The sequence below is a fragment of the Salarias fasciatus genome, chromosome 22 (genome assembly GCF_902148845.1).
Source record: "Salarias fasciatus chromosome 22, fSalaFa1.1, whole genome shotgun sequence".
NCBI classification, from domain to species: domain Eukaryota; kingdom Metazoa; phylum Chordata; class Actinopteri; order Blenniiformes; family Blenniidae; genus Salarias; species Salarias fasciatus.
The window spans coordinates 4,685,908-4,708,208 of NC_043765.1; the positions used below are offsets into that span (position 1 = coordinate 4,685,908).

Here is a 22,301-nt window from a genome sequence, read left to right on the forward strand (position 1 = left end):
AGACCACAGAGTGGGAGGCAGGAACCGGACATTCGTTTCTTGGTAATTATCCTGTTTGAGATAAGGCCACACCCGACCGGCTCTTCGTTTCTGTGCAGAGGAAGTGAAACCGGGGGGAGGGGGGGTGTTGGGACTTAATGAAGTCCTGAAGCATTCGTCACTCCCGGCTGCTGCTGATCGCTCTGGTGTGTGTCGTGTGAGACGACGGCGGAGGGTTTGAAAATATCTCGGTGGTGTTTATTTGGTGGTTCCAGCCGGAGACGCCGAGGTCTGAGTCCAGCCTCTGCAGCTGTGTGTACACTCACACCCGCTCCTCTCTTTTTCTGTCCGCTCTCCATCCATCTCCGGCCGTCCGGCCGGGCGTCCATCTGTCATCCCAGACGTCTCCCTGATGACAGTCTTCGCTCTGTTCCACCACTTCTGACTCCCAGGAATGTCTTCTTTCTGTTTGCGTTGGCTTGCCGCGGTTCGGAGGGCACTCGCCCCTCGTTCACTCTTTATTTTGTCACTCATCTGTTCTTTCCACCTCTTCATCTTCACCTCTCACTCCTCTCTTCTTTATCTCTCCAGATGAAACCTCACGTCACAGATGTGCGGAGAACAGAGAAAACAAAATGGGCAGATTGTTAATTCCTGGCATTCGGGACTCGCCCTTTGGGCCAGGACAGAATGAACCGCGGTCAGTTCGGTTTGGTCAGTGTTATTCATGCCTTTCAAAGTGACCACAAGTACCAGGCAGCTTTGAAGAGCAGAGTACACAAACACGAGCTGGCACAGCGCTGCGCCTCACAACTATATTTGAGTCATTTCTTCCCTGCGAGCGCTGCCGGTCTGGACGTGCTGCGGCCCGAGCCGCTGCTCAGGAAGCTCTCGGTGCTGTGCAAACTGCAGCTGCACTGCACAAATGTTTACAGACGTGTGAAAGCTTACAGTCGGGGTTTTTAATTCTGGTTTGCCAGGAAATTTGGCGGGGGAAGAAAGAAACACTACTACTAGAAGAAGTCAGAGAGGTTCAACAGATTGGCCTCGGGGGAGGCTGCGGGTCAGGTCGGTGGTTTGATTCCCCGTCTCAGCCATGTGGGGAATTCTCTCTGGGCAGAGCACTGAAACAGTTCATGCCTCAAACATTCTGCAGCGAAGCAAAGGAGAATCCAGTCATGAGACAGCGGACGCCGTGAATCCAGCTTTGAAGGGTCTGAGTGAAGTTAACAGAGTCGCACAGGAGAGGAGCTGTTCGCACTCCCACCTCAGAGAGAGACCGAGTTTGCATGTTCTCTCTGTGCATGAGAGGCTTTTGTATGATTACATAATAACTGAAGGAGTTGTGTTAGCGAGCTGTGTCACCTGAAGTGACTGTGACAGACAACAAGACAGTGATATTGAACTGCAGTCAGCAGGAAACATCCTCAGTCAGTGCTCAGGTTCACACTTCAGTCAACAGGCGAACACAAAGAGAACTGTTTCAGAAACCTAAAGTTTCAGTTTTCTAACAGGTGACTGACTTTTTCGCTACACTGTGTCTCCATCAAGTGTTTTTGTGTCACGTTTCCTCTTTGGTTTTACTGGCTTGTGAGTTTGGAGGAGTTTTACAGTTCGATGAGCCGTCGGGGCTCAAAGCTGAGCAGCAATGAAAGGAAGCAGTCATGAGAGGATGAAAAGATAGATGGGTGGAGGGAGAGCGGGATGAGGTCTCCCCGGAGCGAGCGCTGGGAGTGGGGGAGGCGGAGGCATGGAGGGGAACTCCCTCCTGGTGGAGGCTTCATCCACACATCCACAGCCGGGCTCGCAGTGAGCGGAGGACGGCGCAGGAAACCTCTCACCTCTGCACAGGATCCACGATCAGGAAACAATTTCCGCTTTTATAAATTGGATTTAAGCCTCTGGAGCCCAGGAGACGTGTGGGTGGGGAGCGGACGGATGAATGCTGAAAGATGAGTGGATGAAGGCATCCAGCCGAGATTTCTCTCTCCGGGGGGAGCTCTGGTGACTCACTGCAGGTGTGAACTCCTTCACTTCCCCGTGTGGTCGCAGGAAACCCGACGCTCGCCTCTCAGGTTTCACTCCACCTGCTCATCACTGAAATCGCTTTCCATCCTGCAAGTTTACGACTTCAAAGCTCGCCGTAATCTTCCACGGGGGTTATTGTTTGTCTATGTTCAAAACACAGAGGAAGAGCTTGTAATTATGCTGTCACTCTCATTATCTCTGTTTCTCCTGCTGCACCACTGAGAGGTGAAGCAAAGGAGCCGTTTTTCCCTCTTGGAGATTACAGAAGGTGGAAGAGGGGGAGAGGAAGGCCGGCAGGGAGGGAGAGATAAACAGAGGCAGTTTAAGGCGGTAAACACGTCCAGTCCAGAGGCAGCCTTCCTCTAAACACATCGGCCAGAAACCAGCGCTGTGTTAGTCTGCAGGGACAAACTGGAGCGAGCAGAAGACTCGGCGGCGGTCAGAACAGACGAGAGATCAGCGGAGGAGTCGAGAAACCTGCAGCATCCCGTCACTGAGGGAAGACTCTGATTGGGAGAGGAAACCGGAGCAGGCAGCCGTCATGGACCCGGAGGACTCCGGCAGACTCTCCTCTGTGAGGCAGCGGCCCGGCAGCGGGCCGCCCTCCGCCCTCCACCCCCGGACCCTGCTCCTGCTGCCCCTGCTGCTCCTGCTCTCCCTGTCGCTGTGGAGCCACCAGGCCGAGGCCGTGGTCCACTCCAGCTTCCGCCGGCTCAGCGGCCGCGAGAAGAAGGAGATGCAGAAGGAGATTCTGTCCATCCTGGGCCTGCCGGGACGCCCCCGGCCGCACCCGCCTCTGCGACCCCCCTCCTCCGCGCCGCTCTTCATGCTGGACCTGTACCACGCCATGTCGGCCGACGGCGAGGACGAGGGGAACGAGATTATCGTGAACGGGCCCGGCGTGGTCAAGCTCGGGGCGGCAACCCAGGTCAACCTGGCGGCCCTGCCGACCCTGAGCACACACACACCGCCGCTGGGGACGGTGGTCAGCGAGGCCGACACGGTGATGAGCTTCGTCAACCTGGGTGAGTCCAAAAACTGATGGTACTGAGAAGAACCTTCATCCCAGTTCAGAGAGGATGAACGGTCAAACTGAGTTCAGCAGGTGGTAATGCTTTTAAAGCGCTCTGGAAAATACTCCTAGAATATGTTGAAAAGTAATCGTCTCTACAGTCCACACAATGTAATATAAAAAAAAAAAAACCCAGATATAATACATTTAAAATGGTCATACAGTCACTTGGAAAGTGCATCGCTCGGTTGATTTTGTGTTTTAAATCCCAACCTCTGCCCTCAGCAGGACTGTATTATCATTTACTCCTTGATAAGCATTTTACACTTAAAATTTTAGGAAGAAATGAAGAATTTTGCCCACTATAGTCACTACATATCGTCCTGATTGGGGTTAGGAGTAAAGATCTCAATTTAGAACCTCAGATGTTTCCATATGTCTGTAAATTCCGACCGTAGTGTTCTGCACCGGTCTTCACACAATCACACCTTCATCTTTACTCTCTCCTCTAGTCTCACATGGGCTCAGCTGTAAGCACATTTAACCATTTAATCCTAACTTTAACTAATCTCAGTCTGCATTGCAGATTTCCACCGTGGACAGCTGGACACTGCATGTCCGTCTCTCTTCCTGCAACAGCTTAAAAATGTTAAAACAAGCAGACAAACATCAGTCTGATGTGTGGATTATGTAACCAGCAACTGGATTCCTAAAGGGTTACTATACACCAACTGCATCACTTTAAAAAAATCTTACTCTACCAGAGAAGAGACAGATTAGAAGATTACTCACCAGCTGTGGTAGGTGATCTGATGTCTGCTGAAATGCCCATCTGGAGAGCTTCAGCTAGAAATAATTCAATCAATAACAGTCAATCCCTAACAATTACAAATAAAAACTCACACTATTGCTGTTATTTACATTATGATAAAGGCTCACATGACAGTTATTTACAATAAAGATAAAAACTGAGGCGTTAGCCATGCTAACGAAATGTTAGCTTTCGTTTACCCAACTTCTGCTGTAGCTTTCACTTCGATAAACTGTCATTAAACCGTGAGAAAGAAGGTAATATTACCCTGAAGAGACGGATTTAATCATAGATGCACTCTTAAGGTAATAAAGTAAATATTTTAATTAAAATGTAAAGATTTAATTGGGCCTTCAGCTAATGCAGGACATCTGGAGTGGTAGAAACCACTTATAAGGGGAAGTCTAAAATGATTATGAAAATACTATTTCTAGTCTGATCTACAAAAAAATGGAATAATCAAAGTAAACGTAAACATAAATGTTTTTCTACCTCCAAAGTTTCTTTTATAATCTTTTTGCTGGCGTCAAAGCCTCAATTAGTGCAATCACTCACCTCATTCCCCCCAACTGAAAACTATGGTTTCGCCCAAAGCGCCTCACTGCTAACAAGGCTGAAAATCAATTTGTGATCAGTTTAAAGGAGCATTTTACTCCTATTGTACTTAACTATTTCTATGATTATAACAATAAAAATAATCAAATAAACATGGTACATTAGGTATTGCTGATATAATATTGCATATTTAAATGAAAACCGCTGCAGCAGCACTGGCTCTCCCTGTTAGATGACTTTCTGATGAATATTTTTGGACACACATGCAGTGTATTTAAACATTCAACAGAGAAAATCTCAACAGTTGTTATCAAACATTTACAACTAGTGTGTAGCTTGATTTACTCTGTAACCACTACTCTCAGATTCACAGTGACGGACCAGTTAGAAACCTCCTTAATTTTAAACACATTGCAGACTGTGGAACGACTGAACTTTCTCATAGTGATGTGACAGAGCCAACCACTACACCACTCCTGAAACACGGCCCGACGCTCACAATTCTTGACTTGTCAGTGGTTTGTTCTCGATGACTGAACAGCGTCATATTGTAAAAGAGAGTGAGATTTGGTTAAAAGTTTCAATCTGTTAAAATGATGTTTGGACATTTAAAACCAGCCAGAGCAAACCACTGCACCACAGTGCACCTTGTCATGTTGCTGCTTGTTTTGTCCGAACATTAGATGCTGTTGCTGCATTAATTGATATGCGCCTTTATTATTCTTTCTTTGTTGTTCAATATCTAACACTGGTTTCTTGCTATTCTATTATCTCTGGCCATTTCAAGTGCTGAGGTAGTTTTTGATGGTGTGAAGGCTTGAATCTCTCCAAACACCATAGATTTATGCTTTTAAACATCCGTTTGACCACTCATCAAACATTTACCACATATGCCTTTACTGATTTTCGGCTAAATATTTAATTATGTACAGATTGAAGTGGATCAGCTGGGGTTTCTTTTCCTTGTTTCCTTGACCTTCTATCTGCTCTTCACAGCTGTAAAAGGAGAAAATAAACTTTTTTGCAGAAAAGAAGTAAATCCTTCTCCTTTGACTAACATCTCTGTCATCGGTTTTGAATGACAGTGCAGTTTTTTACTTTGCGGCTTGGCAGCAAAATGTAAACTGTTCAGGATTAAATTACACGTGTGCGAACCTGATGACACTGACCGTGACATGTCAGCGCGACCAAGAGTCTCAGTTTGTTTTAGTTTTCTGCTGTGCCGAATTTCCATATTTCTGTCAGTAAATATGGCTCAGCAGAGACTCCACCGCTGCTGCAGCCAGTCTGCACGAGCTGCTAAAACCGTCTGTGGCATCATTCCTGGAAGGACAATGGCTTAAAAAGAAATGGCACGAAGTTTGTTAAGAAATGTAAATTTACACAAATGGAGAATAAATTATCACGAGAGTCTCATGAGAAGATACTAATCAGGTTTGTCGATCTTCACCTCATGTTTAAACCCCAGCATCCATCTGGGAATCAGATGTAATGAGTTTTGCCTCCAGTTCACTAAAGTATTGCAGAGTAGATGATAAAATGATGATTGTTTTACTGGAAAAAGTCCCATAATGTCTCGCTAATAGCCTGAGGTACAAACACGAAGACCAGAGATGCTGACAGGATGGAGATTATATTACAAGTCAGTGTAAATACGCACCACCGCCTTCCCTCAGAACCGTTTCGTGTTTCTTAGAAACTTGTTTCATCCAAGTGTTTTCGAGTTTGAAACCGCCAGTGATGAGTGGTTCGCAATCTCCCTTCATGTGTTTGACTGCAGGCTGTACCTCACTCTGTGGAGTTTGCATGTTCTCTCTCTCTATCTCTACACATTTTGTGCCAGTTTCCTCCTGAAACATATGTTTGAGGCTGTAAATGGCCTTCAGGTGTGAGTGTGTGACCCAGGCCTCACCCCTGCAGCTGCAGTGGCCCTGAGCTGGATGGAAGAGATGAAGGATTGTTGTGAATCTTTGCATCAGGAAGGGGTTCCCCACATGTGGGAGGATGAACGTTCATCCGTCCTTTATTGGTTTTTAGTCTGACTGGATTCTGGCTTTCGTGGTGATCTGTGACAGGATTTTGGATTAGGTTTATTCTGGTTTTGAGTTGTTCTTTGGTTTTGGTTCTGGATAAAGAATGGTTTCTTTCTTATTCATCTTGGGTTCTGATTTGTTTGCGGCCTGGGTTAAGTGGTTTCGGATTCCTCACTTCTTTCTGGGTTTCTGATACCTGACTTGTTTTTAGATTGGGTTTTTTCTGCATTTAGCCTGGCTTATTTGTTCCTTGAAGCTTTCAGCCTGTTTTTTCTTGTCAACAGCAGCCTGACTGATGCCTATCTTTCAGTTAAACATTATCCTCTTGATGGCTTCCTTCCTCCGATGCTTCTACACTGTGCACTGCTCACAGAGAGAAACATGGAGCCCTCCTTCAGCTCGGACTCTTTAATGAATCTGCATCAAATGTTAAATGAAGGGTTCCCTCTGCAAAGCTGTGCTCTGCTCTGAAATTTATCAGTCAACAGGTCACAAACACAGCGTCTCATCCTCCAGACCACATAAACAGAGGTGACTCACGGCCTTTAATAGTGACCCAGAATGCACCACAGAGGTTCCTTTGAGATGAGGCAGCTTTTATCTGATGCAGAAAAAGTTAAATCACATCAGATCTACAAGAAAATGCATCACAGAAGCAACAAAAGCAACAACAAGAAACACTATGAAGTGTTCATGTTTTCTTTTCTTTGTTAACTTTGAAAGAAATGTATCAATGAACACGAGGTTTTCTCACTGGTTTGCTGTTTCGATGCTGGTTTGAATGGTTCACCCGATCCTGTGCAGAAATACGATATTTAGTTGCTGTTTAAATAGTTAATCTAATCAGTGTGTGTAGTTCACCTCAGTTGAATCGAAGAGTGGAGGGTGTGTGCTCCTATGTATATGTAATGGGAAGACACAGCTGGTTAGAATTAAAGACTTCTCTGACACACACCGAAAAAAAAGCAAACGGGTCGAAGCGAGATGAAAATACTGCTGAGGAGGGAGCGACTCTAAAAATACTGACAGGGCTGCAATTAGTGGTGTGTGTGCTGAGCAGCTGCTGTGGTTCAGGGCACTAAGTGTCTCTAATTACTGCACTGTGTGTGTGTGTGTGTGTGTGTGTGTGTGTGTGTGTGTGTGTGTGTGTGTGTGTGTGTGCGCATGCTGATGCCCAACCCATGAGGGGTATCCTATCCTCAGCATCTCTATTTGCCATATGATTAGTGTCTGTGTGTGTATGTGTGTGTGTATGTGTGTGTGTGTGTGTGTGTGTGTGTGTGTGTGTGTGTGTGTGTGTGTGTGTGTGTGTGGCCACAGAGTGACCACACACACATTTACCAATAAAATGTACAGTGAGCTACAAAGTAGAAATTATATAACGTTAACAACCTTCCCTAATAAGCATGTTTGTGTTTAATCTGATTCCTGACGTCCTTCTGTCTGTTTTTCAGGTTTGTCCGGGTGTTGAACTGCTTTCTGAAAAACCTTTGGGCTGGTTTGAACCTGGTTTCTTTGCTTCTGGTTTCTGGCCTTGGTTTAGTTGGGTTGGTTTAAGCTAAACCAATTTGTGCCTAGATATTTGTCTGATATTTAATTAGTTTTAGCCGCTTCTTTATCCGGGACTGGTCCCAGACTGGCTTTTCACTGGGATTGGTTTCTTTCTCCAAACGTTCTGTGCTGGTTAGACTGGTGTCTCATTAGTTTGAGCTGATTCTTTCTTGCTTGGTGTTGGAATGCTTTTAAATCTTGGCTGAGCCCGATTCTTGTTGGATTTTGGTTTGGGTTTATCCTGGTTTTAAATGGTTCTTGGTTTCTTGCTGCCTTCTGAGCCCAGTCTGAACTGGCTTCTCGTTGGTTTTAGTTGGAGGTTTGACTGAGCCTCATCTTACCAGCCCAGCAAGTCATGTTACTTCAGCGAAACACTCCTTTTCCGCTCTCGTATCTGTATGAACAGCTGTGAACATCACTGAGTTTGTTGGACTCTGTTTCTCTTTTTTGTTTCATCTGGATAATCCTGACACGCAGCCTGTTACTTTAACTTGAACTCTTCCTCCACCTCAGTTTTCTTCCCTTTGTGGACTCCTTGTTGACTCATTTCCCCGCTCTGTCATCTCCTCCACACCTTCACACTGCTGCTCCTCTTCCTCGCTATTAAAGCTTCATTATTCACACAGCATGAGCACATTTTCTCCGGCAGCTGCTCCTCCTGCTCCGACGTTTCCCTTCGGATCTCCGACGCTGTTGACTTTGTTACTCACTGGTTTCCTCTGAGCTCACTTCAGATGGTGGAAGCCATCATGTGAATGGAAGATGTGGTCTAACGAAAACAAAATCAAAGCCGAAATGCCTTTATTGTCTATTTATCTATAATAAATGTCAGCATGTGAGTGTGCTGCTGTGTTTGAAAGCTCGTGTTGTGTGTGTCCGCAGTGGAGCAGGAGCGTGACCTCCTGCAGCCTCGTCCCTACTGGAAGGAGTTTCGCTTCGACCTGACCCCCCTCCCTCAGGGTGAGACGGTGACGGCGGCTGAGTTTCGTATCTACAAGACGCTGACGATGGGTCAAAGGGCAAACCGGACCCTGCACATCTCCGTCTATGAGATTCAGAGAGACAACAGACACAGGTTTACCCCCACTCTCTTATTTTAAGTCGTTGGTTTGTGCTTTGTTTTCAAATGTGCAACATGCGAACACAGACTTCAGCATATATACGTATATGAAGATGCGTATGTGTGTATTGTGAGGCCGGGTTTGACGTCCCAATGGTGTTTAATCTTATATTCAGGGTTTTCCAGGTTTCCAGGTTGACCAGCTGTTCTGAGCTGGTTGAACGCAGCAGCACCAGTGTCGTCCCATTGGTACGACTGACCCTTATCCGTTAGGCAGTGGAGCTGACTGGCGATGGCGGATGTAATACTAGGGCAACCAGCTTGCGGACGTTGGCAGGAGGGGACCAGTCTTTGATGGTGGCCACCTCCTTTTTCGCTAATCACGTGCCCCAGGAACTCAATGGTCAGGAGGTTGCACTTGGATGGGTTCAGCTTCAGTCTGACTCCGCGAATGGCAGTGAACACCTCTCTCAGGTTGGCCAGGACCCCCCGCATATCCGTCAGCAGATCGTCCAGGTAGATGGTGCAGCACCTCTGAGGAATGTCAGCGAGGACCCTCTCCTTTAACAGGTTGCTGGTGCATTAAAGAGACCAAATGGCATCACCCGAAACTGTCTCAGCCCCTGACCAGTGGTGAAAGCAGTCTTTACTTTTGCTTCGGGGACTAGCTCCACCTGCCAGTAACCGCTCTGCAGGTCGAGGGAGCTGAACCATTTGGACCCAGAAATCCAGTCCAAAGAGAAATAGTGACAGCTGTGACAATGAGACCCTGACAGTATTCAGAGTCCAGTTGGCAGGTCAGGTAGAGTCCACTGGTGAGACCAAAACTAACCACCAGTGTGCAGCGGCCTTGGAGGGAGATCGCAGTTTGGGATGGCCATCAAATTATCGTTTTCCCCCCTGATGAGTAGACCTGGCTATTGGTGCAGGGGCAGGACAGTTGCGCAGAATGTATCCGGGCTCACTGCACCGGTAGCAGCAATCAGTTGCACACCGTCCTCGTCGGGACAATGACTGGTGCTGCGGAGCCCTTGTAGTAGGGTACTGAGTTTGATGGAACTCTTTCATCTCCTCCCCATCGTGGTCAACCATGCAAATGCAGGATTGTATGTCAGGTCTGGCCTATAGTGTGGAGACAGTGGCACACTCCATCTCCTGGAGCACTTCATCCATTCTCTGCGGCGTTGTGAGCTAGACGTGTTGGCGGAGCCGCTCTGGAGTGACTCCCTGCAGAAATGCGTGGAAAGCTAACTCATTCAGTGCTCCCACAGGGAAACTGGGATAAACCCGCCGGGCGCACAACTGGATATCAGCAGTGAAGATACCCAAACTTTCTCCATCCCGGTAGTGGCGGCTGTTTAGCTTTTCTCTCTCAGTTGTCTGTGCTCTGCGCTGCCCAAATTGCTTTTCAAGTGTTATGGTCTAAGCACTCAGGATCGAGACGTATCTACTGGGCTTGATCTTCCAGAGCAAGGGCCAGATGTGTGGAGGTCTCCTGGTCACTCCAGCCGTTGTGCGTCGCTGCAGTTCACATCTGCTTCAGATACAGCTCCAGCTGGATGGTGCGGTCGCATTTCGGCAGCTTTTCTGCAGCTTTTGCCATGGCAGCCTATGGATGCAGATCAGCACGGACTCGACTGCCTCGATCTGAAGCCATCCTTGCTGGTGATCCTTGCTGATGGTGCTTTCGCAGGTCGCTGGAACCATCTGGCCCATTAGGAGTCCTCCACTGGTCGTCCACTCACACTGCTCTCGCCATGCTACCTCCTTGAGCCTTCGTTCTTGATCTTTGCTCTGTAGATCCATCCCACTTCCGACACCAATTGTAGCGCCAGTTGGACAGAATTAGCAGACGTTTTGATTTGAACAGGGCCAACATTTATTGATGGACACAAACATATCAAAAACAAAGCGTCCCAGTCAGCTACAGCACCATTATCACCCCTGGTGTCACACGAAAACCCAGCACCCATTCACAAAACTCCAGCAAAGCAACACAATGAACACTGAATAAAAACAGATAGTGGTAAACAACATAAAATACAGAAAAATAAACACAATCACACCACAACCCAGAAAGCAAACCCGTGGAGCGTGTCCCTCGATGCCTTTCGGCCACTCACCACAAGCCGCCTCTACAATATGTTTATTTGCACTCTGAAATTCTGCATTTTTGAATGGGTTCCAAGAGGCCCATTGGAACCCATGGGCGATGACCAACATCACCGCCCCCTGCTCGAATCTCCCTGGAATTACAGCTTTTTTTCTTTTCTGCATTCATTCATTTTTCACCAGCACAGGTTGGCGCTTGGTGTGAACCTTTGAAACACACAGAGTTGAATAAAACAGCATTAGCTGGAGAGATTAATGAAAAATGGATGTAAGAAAGCATTTCAAGAAAGTCAGTATTGATTACTGCTGGTAGTAACAGTTAGTTAGGATAAGTGTTCTAGAAATGAACTTAACTAAATTCAATTTGAATAGTGTCAATACAATTTCTATAAGTTTAAACACAGGGGAAGTTTTACTGAAGCTACATTTTCACTTCACAATATTTAGAATTTACAGCTATTGCAGCTTTCAGAACATGACCAGTGTTATAATGTGGATGTTATGTTCTAGTCAGGCAGGTCCGGGGCCAGCACAAATGTTCCAGTAGGGTCCTAGAGTTACAGGAAGCTGCAGGAAGTTAAGGTGTTAGCCAGGTAGTTTGTGCAGTGAAAGTTTCTGCGCAGCTCCTGTTGAGTTCTTTAGATTCATACGAAAGTGTTTCCTTCGTCTTCAAGCTACTTCAAACATTATGAAAACTGACACAGTCCTGATGAACCCAGTTTGTAGAGAAAACAGCTCAAAACCTTCTGAAGTGGTTCAACACTTATTGTCACTTGTTTGAATCATTGGCGGAAAACCAACAAACACTCCAACAGTAAATGTATGGAATCAGACTTATCGCAACTAATTCAGTCACTCGCATCACTAAATAAGAAGCTCTCTGAGCTTTTTCTGAAGTTAAAGCCAAAATTCACCATTCATGTTTTCTGGCTAATGCATTTGTCACTCTTTCATTGAACAAAAAACATCCTTTGTTTAGTCTTTGAATTCTGGGTTCTTGGTAATCAGGAGCTGCTTTAACTTGGTGACTTCATGGCTTCATTTTCTCACATCTTTTGTCACAGTAGACTATCACAATGTATTAAATAGATTGAGACACCTGGTCTGCCTGTTCTTAACTGGTTCAGTTGTTATCTCACAGATTGATGTTTTTATCTAAGTATGTATACATGTTCCTCAGGGACCCATGGAATTAGATGTGGGGTTCCCCAAGACTCAATTTTAGGTCCCATTCTTTTTAACCGATACATGCTTCCACTTGGGGATGCCATCAGGAGACACAGCATCAGTTTCCATATGCTGATGATACTCAGCTGCGTGTGTCTGTGTGCGACCTTGATGAAGGTGCGGCTTTTTTTTAATGTAGATTTTTTACTGTTTATCACATTGTCTTGTTTTTTTCTCAATATGAAAAGTGCTATAGAAATAAAATTTGATTTGATCTGCAGACTCTCCACACATCTTGGTCTTCTGTCATTGTTCTCAATGAAACTAAACTCTAGATAATGGTCATGATATCTTCCCAGTTTGCTGGTTTAGACTCAGCTCCACTTGATGAAGAGGGCTGATTGAAATATGTTTAAGTTGTCTCGAGCCACAAACACTGAGCAGCAGCAGGAGCTGTGAGCAATGCCAGATTTATGTGATATGTATCAAACATGTCAGAGTTTTAATTGTTCCATATCTAAAGTAAGTGGGAGAAATTAGTTTGTACCCAAATGTAGGGATACACTTGTTTTTTTAAGTGACATATGATTTTTTTTTTAAAAATTGATACATCCCCAAGCTATGGCTTGTAGAATCCAGGGGGTCCAGTTAAACAACTGATGATGTACCATATTGTTACTGTGCAAACCTATTGTTGTACTGTATTAAGAAAAAAAAAAAAGAAATTGAAATAATAATTAATTCTTTGTCACTCTTTTTGGTGAAGTTTTGAGGTCATGCATTACATTTGCTCACATCCTGTAACTCCTGCAGATCCCTGTCCTAAAAACCTTGTGACTCCCCGGGTTTACAACTTTTTTTTTTTTCTTTCTTTCTATTGTTAAGTCAGTTTCTAACTGAGCTGTAAATGATTTTTAGAAATGGTTTTAGTCCAGTTTTTTTTTTTAAATTGCTGATTTCAACCTTGCATTTTGTTTTCGTCTGGTCTGTTTTTTTTTTTTTAATTTCATTAGCTTTCCTTCTCACTTGTTTCTGGCTGATTTTTGTCCTCTTCAGTCACCGATTCTTGGCCCATTTATGATTTTTTTAACAACTTACTTCTCCGGTTATTGGCTAAATTTTTGCTTTAATTACTTTTAACTGACACCATTGACAGTTTATAAAGATGGACGAAACTTATGCATCCCCCATAGGCTAGCATTCTGAAATCCCGTGCCTTGATCTGAGCAGGACGTCTCCATATTGAACATTTGAAACCGGATGTAAATGTGATTGGTCCAGCCAGTCCAACGTGACCGCATCACGTGGACAGAGGACGCGCTGTGATAGGGCGATTTGTGCAAAACTTTAACTGACAAATCAACAGATGATTTATGTGAAAATCAGAATCTGGTCAAGACAACATGGTTGTAGAAACTAGTGATAGAGACCAGAACATGTCCTGAAACCGAGAGCTTTGTTTGCACTCTGAAAATCTGCATTTTGAATGGGTTCCAATGAGACCCGTGTTCCTTTTGAAACCAACTTGCTGGAATTTTCCTGGAATTACAGTTTTTCTGCACTTCATCATGATCTTCATGTTTTACCAGAGGCGGTCGGCGCTTGGTCCTAACTTGTTTTTCACTTGGTTGAATCATTCAGATGGTTTTCTAAATGGATTTCAAGGATGTGTTTGTTTGTAAAATATCGATTAAGTAATTTTTTTTTTTTTTTTAATGGATTGACACCACTAAAAAAATAATGATTGCAGCATAGATATTGTGATTTCAATGAATGAGTTTTGATTATGATTACAGAGAAACAGTTTCCAGGCTCTGAGGAGACCGAAAGATTTGACTCTAAGATAAAAGGAATAAAGATCTGTGAAAACAATTGAAAAGGACAAGTGCAGCTACTTGTGACATTTTCCCTCCTGGTCAAACAAGCTTAAAGTTGTGTTCCACGTCATGTATTTGTGCCTCCAGAAAGTCTTCAGAAGATGTTCTCATGTCATCTTTAAATTAATAGAACGCAGATGTTTTGCTCAATTTTTAATATTCAGTATTTTTTCTTTCATTTCATTTCTTTCCACCAGCCCAGACACAAATCTTTCACCAGGCTCAGAATGGTCAGTCACAGAAGTTTCTCTCTCTAAACTTTTCCTCTGGTGCCACCAAGAGGGGAACATCGACTTTACGCGTCAAAACTCTCCGGATTCTTTGACTTTTGACACTGTTGTCCTGCATCGCTTCAGCAACAGAGGATTTGATGGAAAAATCTGCGGAAGCTGTTTGAAATGACTCCATGAAGGATGAAGTCCGGTGCTGTTTCCCCTCAGAGAGCCGGAGCTGGTGCTGCTGGACATGCAGTCGGTTCCTGCGGGACAGGAGGGCTGGCTGGCCTTCGACGTGACGTCGGCCTCCAACCACTGGCTGCTCCACCCGCGCAGCAACCTGGGAATACGTCTGTACGTGGAGACTGAGGAGGGTGAGCCAGGCAGTCAGTCATTATTCATACAGAACCAGTCCAGCAATCAAACTGATGGATAAAACGAGTTCTTCATCCTTTCTCCCTAGACCGCTCGCTGTCTGCAGGCTGGATCGGGCTGGTGGGCCGCAGGGGGCCTCGCTCCAAGCAGCCCTTCATGGTGACCTTCTTCAGGGAGAATCAGATTCCATGTCGGCCGCCGAGAGCCGTCAAGACTCATCCTCGCAGGAAGAAGCCCAAATACGACCTGCCGGTGCCCAGCATCCACAGTAAGGGGGGGGGCTCACACATCTGGTCCAGCGTAGAGATGTGACAGAAGACATGGAAACTGGTTCTGCTTGTGCAGGATTTTTACTGTAAACTTCTCATATATTGACATAAACAAACTGGATTTCGGTCAGTTTACTAAATGATGATTTTTTTTTTCTTTTTTACTTTTCTAAAAGTTTTAACCTTGAATTACTCCTCAGAATGTTCACACATTTAAAATGTTTTGCTTTCAAGTATGAAGGGTCAAATCAGGGGAGTCAAACATAAGGCTTGTGTACCAAAACCAGCCTACAATGGGCTCCAGTCCGGCCCAACAAACCACCAAGCAAATGGTCAAAATTTCAACGAAAACAGCTGTCCATAAAGTTTTTTCTTTGTTTTTTTGACATTTTACTGTATTTTGCACCGGAAGGTTTTATTAAATGGTATTTATGTCGAAATTGTTGTCATTCTTAGATAGTACTGTTTGTTTTTTGTGAAAATAGAAACATTTTCATTGTGTATCCTCTGCTTAACAAAGAAAAATTTTCAAGTTTAATATTTTAGAGGTTTTTTCTGTTTAATTGGTCTGAGCCACTCAAGTTGAATCTGGACTGCAAGTGTCGATGGTTTCACTCCTCTGGTTAAATGATTACGAGAATCACAGCCAGCAAATTACTGTAAATGTATACAACACTTTTTCAGACATTCTTCATTAGAAACCAGTGAAAAATTGTTCAACTTGAGTTTAATTCTCAACTCCTTTTGACCAATCGCACTTTAAGTACTTTAAGCACTTTTTGCACTTACTAAAGGTTTTTCCTTATGTCTGAATTCTTGTTTGTGTTGTACATCACTTTGGACAAAAGCGTCTGCTAAATGAAATTGTAGAAATTAATTCATCAGTGTATCCCGAATGAGGGAAAAAAATGCATTTCTTTACTTGACTGACTTGAACCATTTTTTTTTAAAGTAAAAGTGAATGATTTAATCCTGTTAAAATCTTCTTTCTCTCCCTGTTCAGATCGCAGTCCTGTGAATAGCGGCGGTCAGCCCTGTAAAAAGCATGAACTCTACGTCAGCTTCAGTGATCTGGGCTGGAAGGTCGAGTCTCACTTCGTTTCGTTCTCAAAACTGATGTTTTTCTATGAAAACAAAAGCAAAATAGTATTTTATTCCTGTTATTGTGTCTTGTTCAGTAAATTGTCCTGACATCTCCCTTCCCTCTGTTCAGGACTGGGTTTTGGCTCCCACTGGATATTCAGCGTACTACTGTGATGGAGAGTGTTTCTATCCTCTGGGCTCCTGCATGAATGCCACCAACCACGCCCTCATCCAGCAAGTGGTCAGACACACACACGCACACACACACACACACACACACACACACACACACACACACACACACACACACACACACACACACACACACACACACACACACATTTCTGGTATGGTTTTTCAAGAGTTTTTAAGCTGGGTTTAGAAGAAATTTGAGTTTTGACTGTTGAGACTGTTGAGAACTCTCCGGCTTCAGACTTCTTTCTGGTTTTGACTTGAGTTTTGAAGACTGTTTTTTAAAATGCATTATGACCAACTTGAGGCTGGTTTTCACCTGGTTTCTGTTATAGTTTTCAAATGGTTTCAAACTAATCTTTGGCCTTTGCGTAACCTGGTCAGCCTGGTAATCCGGACTTATTGGAATACTTCTTAATGATTCTTTTATGATTCTTTGTGTTCATTTAACTTTGTAATATCCATCATCCAAATTAGTAGTTTTTGGAATTTAATTTTTTTTTTACTGCCAGCATTGCGGACCAGACTCCTACTCCGGTCATACAAAGACCGGACGGCCCTTAACAGGGGGCCCCGGAGTCCGTATTCCCGGAGTACCCCCACAAGACACCACGAGGGACGCAGTCGAACGCCTTCTCCAAGTCCACAAAACACATGTGGACTGGTTGGGCGAACTCCCACGAACCCTCGAGCACCCTATGGAGGGTGTAGAGCTGGTCCACTGTTCCATGACCAGGACGAAAACCGCATTGTTCCTCCTCAATCCGAGGTTTGGCTATCGGTCGAATCCTCCTCTCCAGTACCCTGGAATAGACTTTCCCAGGGAGGCTGAGGAGTGTGATCCCCCTACAGTTGGAGCACACCCTCCGGTCCCCCTTTTTAAACAGGGGGACCACCACCCCGGTCTGCCAATCCAGAGGCACCGTCCCCGACTGCCACGCGATGTTGCAGAGACGTGTCAACCAAGACAGTCCCTGCACATCCAGAGACTTAAGATACTCAGGGCGAATCTCATCCACACCCGATGCCTTGCCACCGAGGAGCTTGCCGACCACCTCGGTGACTTCGGCTTGGGTGATGGACGAGTCCACCTCTGAGACCTCAGTCTCTGCTTCCTCCACGGAAGACGTGGCGACGGGATTGAGGAGGTCCTTGAAGTATTCCTTCCACCGTCCAACAATATCCCCAGTTGAGGTCAGCAGCTCCCCACCTCCACTGTAAACTGTGTTGGCGGAGACCTGCTTTCCCCTCCTGAGGCGCCGGACGGTTTGCCAGAATTTCTTCGAGGCCAACCGATAGTCTTCCTCCATGGCCTCCTGAACTCCTCCCAGACCCGACTTTTTGCCTCCACAACCACTCGGGCTGCAGTTTGCTTGACCTGCCGGTACCCGTCAGCTGCTTCGGGAGTCCCATGAGCCAACAAGGCTCGATAGGACTCATTCTTCAGCTTGACGGCCGCCCTTACTTTCAGTGTCCATCACCGGGTTCGGGGGTTGCCTCCACGACAGGCACCGGAGACCTTACGACCACAGCTCCGGGCAGCTGCTTCGACAATGGAGGTGGAGAACATGGTCCACTCGGACTCAATGTCCCCAGCCTCCCTCGGGACATGAGAGAAGCTCTCCCGGAGGGGGGAGTTGAAAACCATGCTGACAGGGGGTTCCACCAGACGTTCCCAGCAGACCCTCACGACACATTTGGGTCGGCCAAGTCTGTCCGGTTTCCTTCTCCGCCAGCGAATCCAACTCACCACCAGGTGGAGATCGGTCGACAGCTCTGCTCCTCTCTTCACCCGAGTGTCCAAAACATGTGGCCGGAGGTCAGATGACACGACAATAAAGTCGATCATCGACCTCCGACCTAGGGTGTCCTGGTGCCAAGTGCACTTATGGACCCCCCTGTGCAGGGCTTTCGAACTGCTCAGTCTGGTCCATCACCCAGGACCTGTTTACCATGGGAGACCCTACTAGGGGGCATAAAGCCCCCTGGCAACATAGCGCCTGGGATCAGGCGGGCTCTCAAACTCCCCCACCACGATAAGGTGGCAGTTCTAGAGGGAGTTTTTTTTTTTTTAATTTTCACTAAAAAATAGTCTTTCTATAGCCTTACCACTTTATTAAAATGGAAATTGAGAAAAGAAAATGTTTTCAATTTTTAAAAATAAATGGTCTTACTATAGCCTTGCCAACTTTTTTAAGGTTGAAACTGAGAAAAGAATTTTCGTCTCCAATTTTCTCTAATAGATGGTCTTGCTATAGCCTTACCCCTATTTTAAAGTGGAAATTGAGTTTTTTTTCTCAATTTTCATGAATTTAGTATAGCTTTAACATTGTTTTAAAGTTGAAGATAAAAAATTTTTTTTTTCAGTTTTCGTTATGATTATTTTACTGTAGCCTTACCAAGGTTTTTTAAAGTTGAAATTGAGAAAAAAATGTTTTTTCAATTTTCACTAATAATTGGTCTTACTATAGCCTTCCCGTTTTTAAAGTTAAAATTAATTTAAAAAAAAACATGTTTTATAATTTTTACTAACAGATGGTCTTACTATAGCTTTACCACTTTTTTAAAGTCGAAGTTAAGAATTTTTTTTGATAATTTTCATGAACCAATGGTCTTACTGTAGCTTTACCACTGTTTTAAAGTTGAAAATAATAAAAAAAAAAATCAGTTTCCGTTATTAGATGATCTACTCTATAATATACACTATATTATACTATATTTTGAGGTGGGAATTGAGATTTTTTTCTCATTTTTCACAAATATATAGTCTCACTATAGCCTTACAAAAAATTTTAAGTCAAAATTGTGAATTGTTTTTTCCATTTTCACTAATGAATAGTCTTACTATAGCCTTACCTCTTTTCAAAGTGGAAATTAAGATTTTTTTTTTGCCAATTTTGACAAATAAAAAATTTGCAAAAAAGCCTTAAAAGCCCCCCAAAAAAAAGCCTTACCACTTTTTTAAATTTCAAAATTGCAAAAAAAAAAAATGTTTTAAGTTTTACTAATAGATGGTCTTCGCACTTTTTTAAAGTTGAAATTGAGAAAAAAAACAAACTTTATTTTGGAGGTCATTTGGTCTTACCTCCAAAATAAAGTGAGAATTATCAAAAAAAGTTTTCATTTTTCACCCATCGATAACCTTACCTTTAAAATGAAGTAAAAATTATCAAAATAATTTTTTTTTCAATTTTCAACCATCGTGGGTCTTACCATCGCCTTACCTTCAAAATAAAGTGAAAATTATCAAACAAAATTATTTTTTTCAATTTTCACCCAATGATGGACTTACCTTCAAAATAAAGTGAAAATTAACAAACAAAATTATTTTTTAATTTTTCACCTATTCATAGCCTTACCTCCAAAATAAAGTGAAAATTATCAAAACGTTTTTTTTCAGTTTTCACCCATTGTTGGCCTTACCTTCAAAATAAGGTGAAAATTATCAAAACATTTTTGTTCAATTTTCACTCATCTACGGTCTTAGCCTTAGCTTCAAAATAAAGTGAAAAGTGTCAAAATTTTTGTTTTCATTTTTCACCTATCGATGGTCTTACTGTAGCCTTACCATCAAAATAAAGCGAAAATTATAAAAACACGTTTGTTTGTTTTTATTTTCGCCCATCGATGGTCTTTTGCTTTACCTCCAAAAATAAATGGAAAATTATCACATTTTTTTTCATTTTTCACACATCGATGGTCGATGGCCTTACCTTCAAAATAAAGTGAAAATTGTCAAAATTTTTTTTTTTGCAATTTTCACCCATCAATGGTCTCACTATAGCCTTATCTTCAAAATAAAGTGAAAGTTATCACAATTTTTTTTTCAATTTTCACCCATTGATGGTCATACGAAAGCCTTACCTTTAAAATAAAGTGAAAATTATTTAAAAATTTTTTTCAATTCTCACCCATCAATGGTCATACTATATAGCCTTACCTTCAAAGTAAAGTTAAAATTAAAAAAAGAAGTTTTTAATTTTCACCCATTGATGGTCTTACTATAAATTTACCTTCAAAGTAAAGCGAAAATTATCAAAAGATTTTTTTTGATTTTCACCCATCGATGGTCTTGCCTTCAAAATAACGTGAAAATTATAATTTTTTATTTATTTTTTTTTTTTTACAATTTTCATCCATCAACGGTCTTACTATAGCCGGGTTCCTCAATTAGAGGACCGCAGTCCGATCTTGGACCGCGGTCCGCTAAATGAGGAACCCGGCACACCTCGCTGCGGACCCAGGGCAAATGTATGGAAAAAAAAAAAGAAAAGAAAAAAAATCTTTCTTTAAACGCTCCGTGTTCCGTGTGAGCACCGTTCTGCGCCGCGACGCTCTGCGCGTGGTGTAATCGTCGCTCTGCAGCACGCTCGAAAGGGCGCTGGAGTCCAGACCCATGCTTGTATATAAAAAACAAATGTGGACCTTCAAGATTTGTATTTGAGGACCCCTGTACTATAGCCTTACCTTCAAATTAAAGGTGCTGCAGGCAGGATTCTGCATCTCCGCCATCTTGCTTAGGGCTACCTAAGCAAGATGGCGATTTGACCCATCTAAGATGGTGATTTGAAACCCAGCACAGCCAATCCTGTCCTGTTTTCTCTGACATCACGCCCTTACGCAAGTTAAGCCCCTCCCACAAGAACGTGTGACGAACGCCCCTCGACCAATCACGGTCAGAGCCTCATGGGCTCTTCTGATTGGTCAAAGATACCTGGAGCTGTCGACATTCCTTTTCAGCTCAGAACAGAAACAGATGGAAACGCCGCGCCCTCGCGGTAGTGCAATTATGCTACACTCCTAAAGGATTATCAATGGACACTCTAACATTTAATCCAAAGAAAACATAGAAAAATTAGCATTGACTAGCAAAATCCTGCCTACAGCACCTTTAAAGTGAAAATTATCAACAAAAAAAAGTTGTTTTCATCTTCACCCATTGATGGTCTTCAAAATAAAGTGAAAATTGTCCCCCCCGAATTTTTTTTTTTTTCAATTTTCACCCATCGATGGTCTTACCACAATTTTAAAGTTGAAATTAAGAAAAAAAATTTTTTTCAAATGTTCACTAATAAATGGTCTTAAATGGCCTTACCACTTTTTCAAAGTGGAAATTGAGAATTTTTTCTACATTTAGTTTCGGACACGTGGTCCTGATCTTAACCTGCTTTCTGACTGAATTCTGTTCACTGCTCTGTGAACTAGAAGCTTCGCTCTGGTTTCAGGTCTCGGCGCTGAGCCACTCAGGACGTCTAACCGCTCCTCTCCCTCTGCTCCGCCAGGTCCACCTCCTGAAGCCCGACGAGGTCCCGAAGGCCTGCTGCGCCCCCACCAAGCTCAGCCCCATCTCCGTCCTCTTCTACGACGACAACAACAACGTCATCCTCAAGAAGCACCGCAACATGGTGGTGAAGACCTGCGGATGTCTATGAGAGGAGGAACCTGATCCCAGATCAGACCATCCAGTCAAACCAGCACTTTAAAGGCATGTTGTTCTCAGATTACTGCGTTTTCAATCATTTTCCGAATAATCCACGGTTCCTCTGAATACTGAAGATCGGTTTGTTTGATAAATGTCACCAGATGTGAACGGAAGTTATTCTTTCAAACCATTACACCCTTTTAAATTAACGTTTTCACGTTGAAACAGAAACATTTTATTGGACTTCTGTTCTTCATAAGCTCTCCTGTGAAAGGCAAATGATCCTGGATGCTGAAACAAGCCGCTGCTGATGCCTTTTTCACCCGAGAGCAACATGAATTATTCGTTCTAAAGGAAAACCTTGTGATCAGAACTTCAGACAGATGGTGTGTTTTAATAAAGTATTTCTCATGTTAATACAGAATAAAGAAAAAGGAAATATTCTCCACTTGTTCGTCTTCTGTGGGGTCACCGAGGGGTCGCAGTGTTTTGAAGTGAGATATCACTTTGTGCAGTAATAGTCATTTTTCAAACTACTGATCTGTATGGATCACGACTCA

The 22,301-nt window shown here is 43.7% G+C and overlaps 1 protein-coding gene across 1 annotated transcript; it reads left to right on the forward strand.

Moving 5' to 3' along the window:
• Window positions 1-1,781: 1,781 nt before the first annotated feature.
• bmp8a (bone morphogenetic protein 8a) lies at window positions 1,782-22,182 on the forward strand. The gene is made up of 7 exons (XM_030082199.1): window positions 1,782-3,032; window positions 8,852-9,044; window positions 14,626-14,774; window positions 14,864-15,043; window positions 16,048-16,127; window positions 16,258-16,368; window positions 21,602-22,182. The coding sequence occupies exons 1-7, from the start codon at window positions 2,549-2,551 to the stop codon at window positions 21,749-21,751; spliced, it is 1,347 nt and encodes a 448-aa protein (XP_029938059.1). The 5' UTR covers window positions 1,782-2,548; the 3' UTR covers window positions 21,752-22,182.
• The last annotated feature ends 119 nt before the right edge of the window (window positions 22,183-22,301 follow it).

Excerpts from the sequence above, each read along its gene's own strand:
- bmp8a (XM_030082199.1), top strand. The coding sequence starts at position 2,549 with ATGGACCCGGAGGACTCCGGCAGACTCTCCTCTGTGAGGCAGCGGCCC. Across the intron at positions 16,128-16,257 it reads TCAGTGATCTGGGCTGGAAG|GACTGGGTTTTGGCTCCCAC; the intron begins GTCGAGTCTCAC and ends CCCTCTGTTCAG. Across the intron at positions 16,369-21,601 it reads ACGCCCTCATCCAGCAAGTG|GTCCACCTCCTGAAGCCCGA; the intron begins GTCAGACACACA and ends CTGCTCCGCCAG.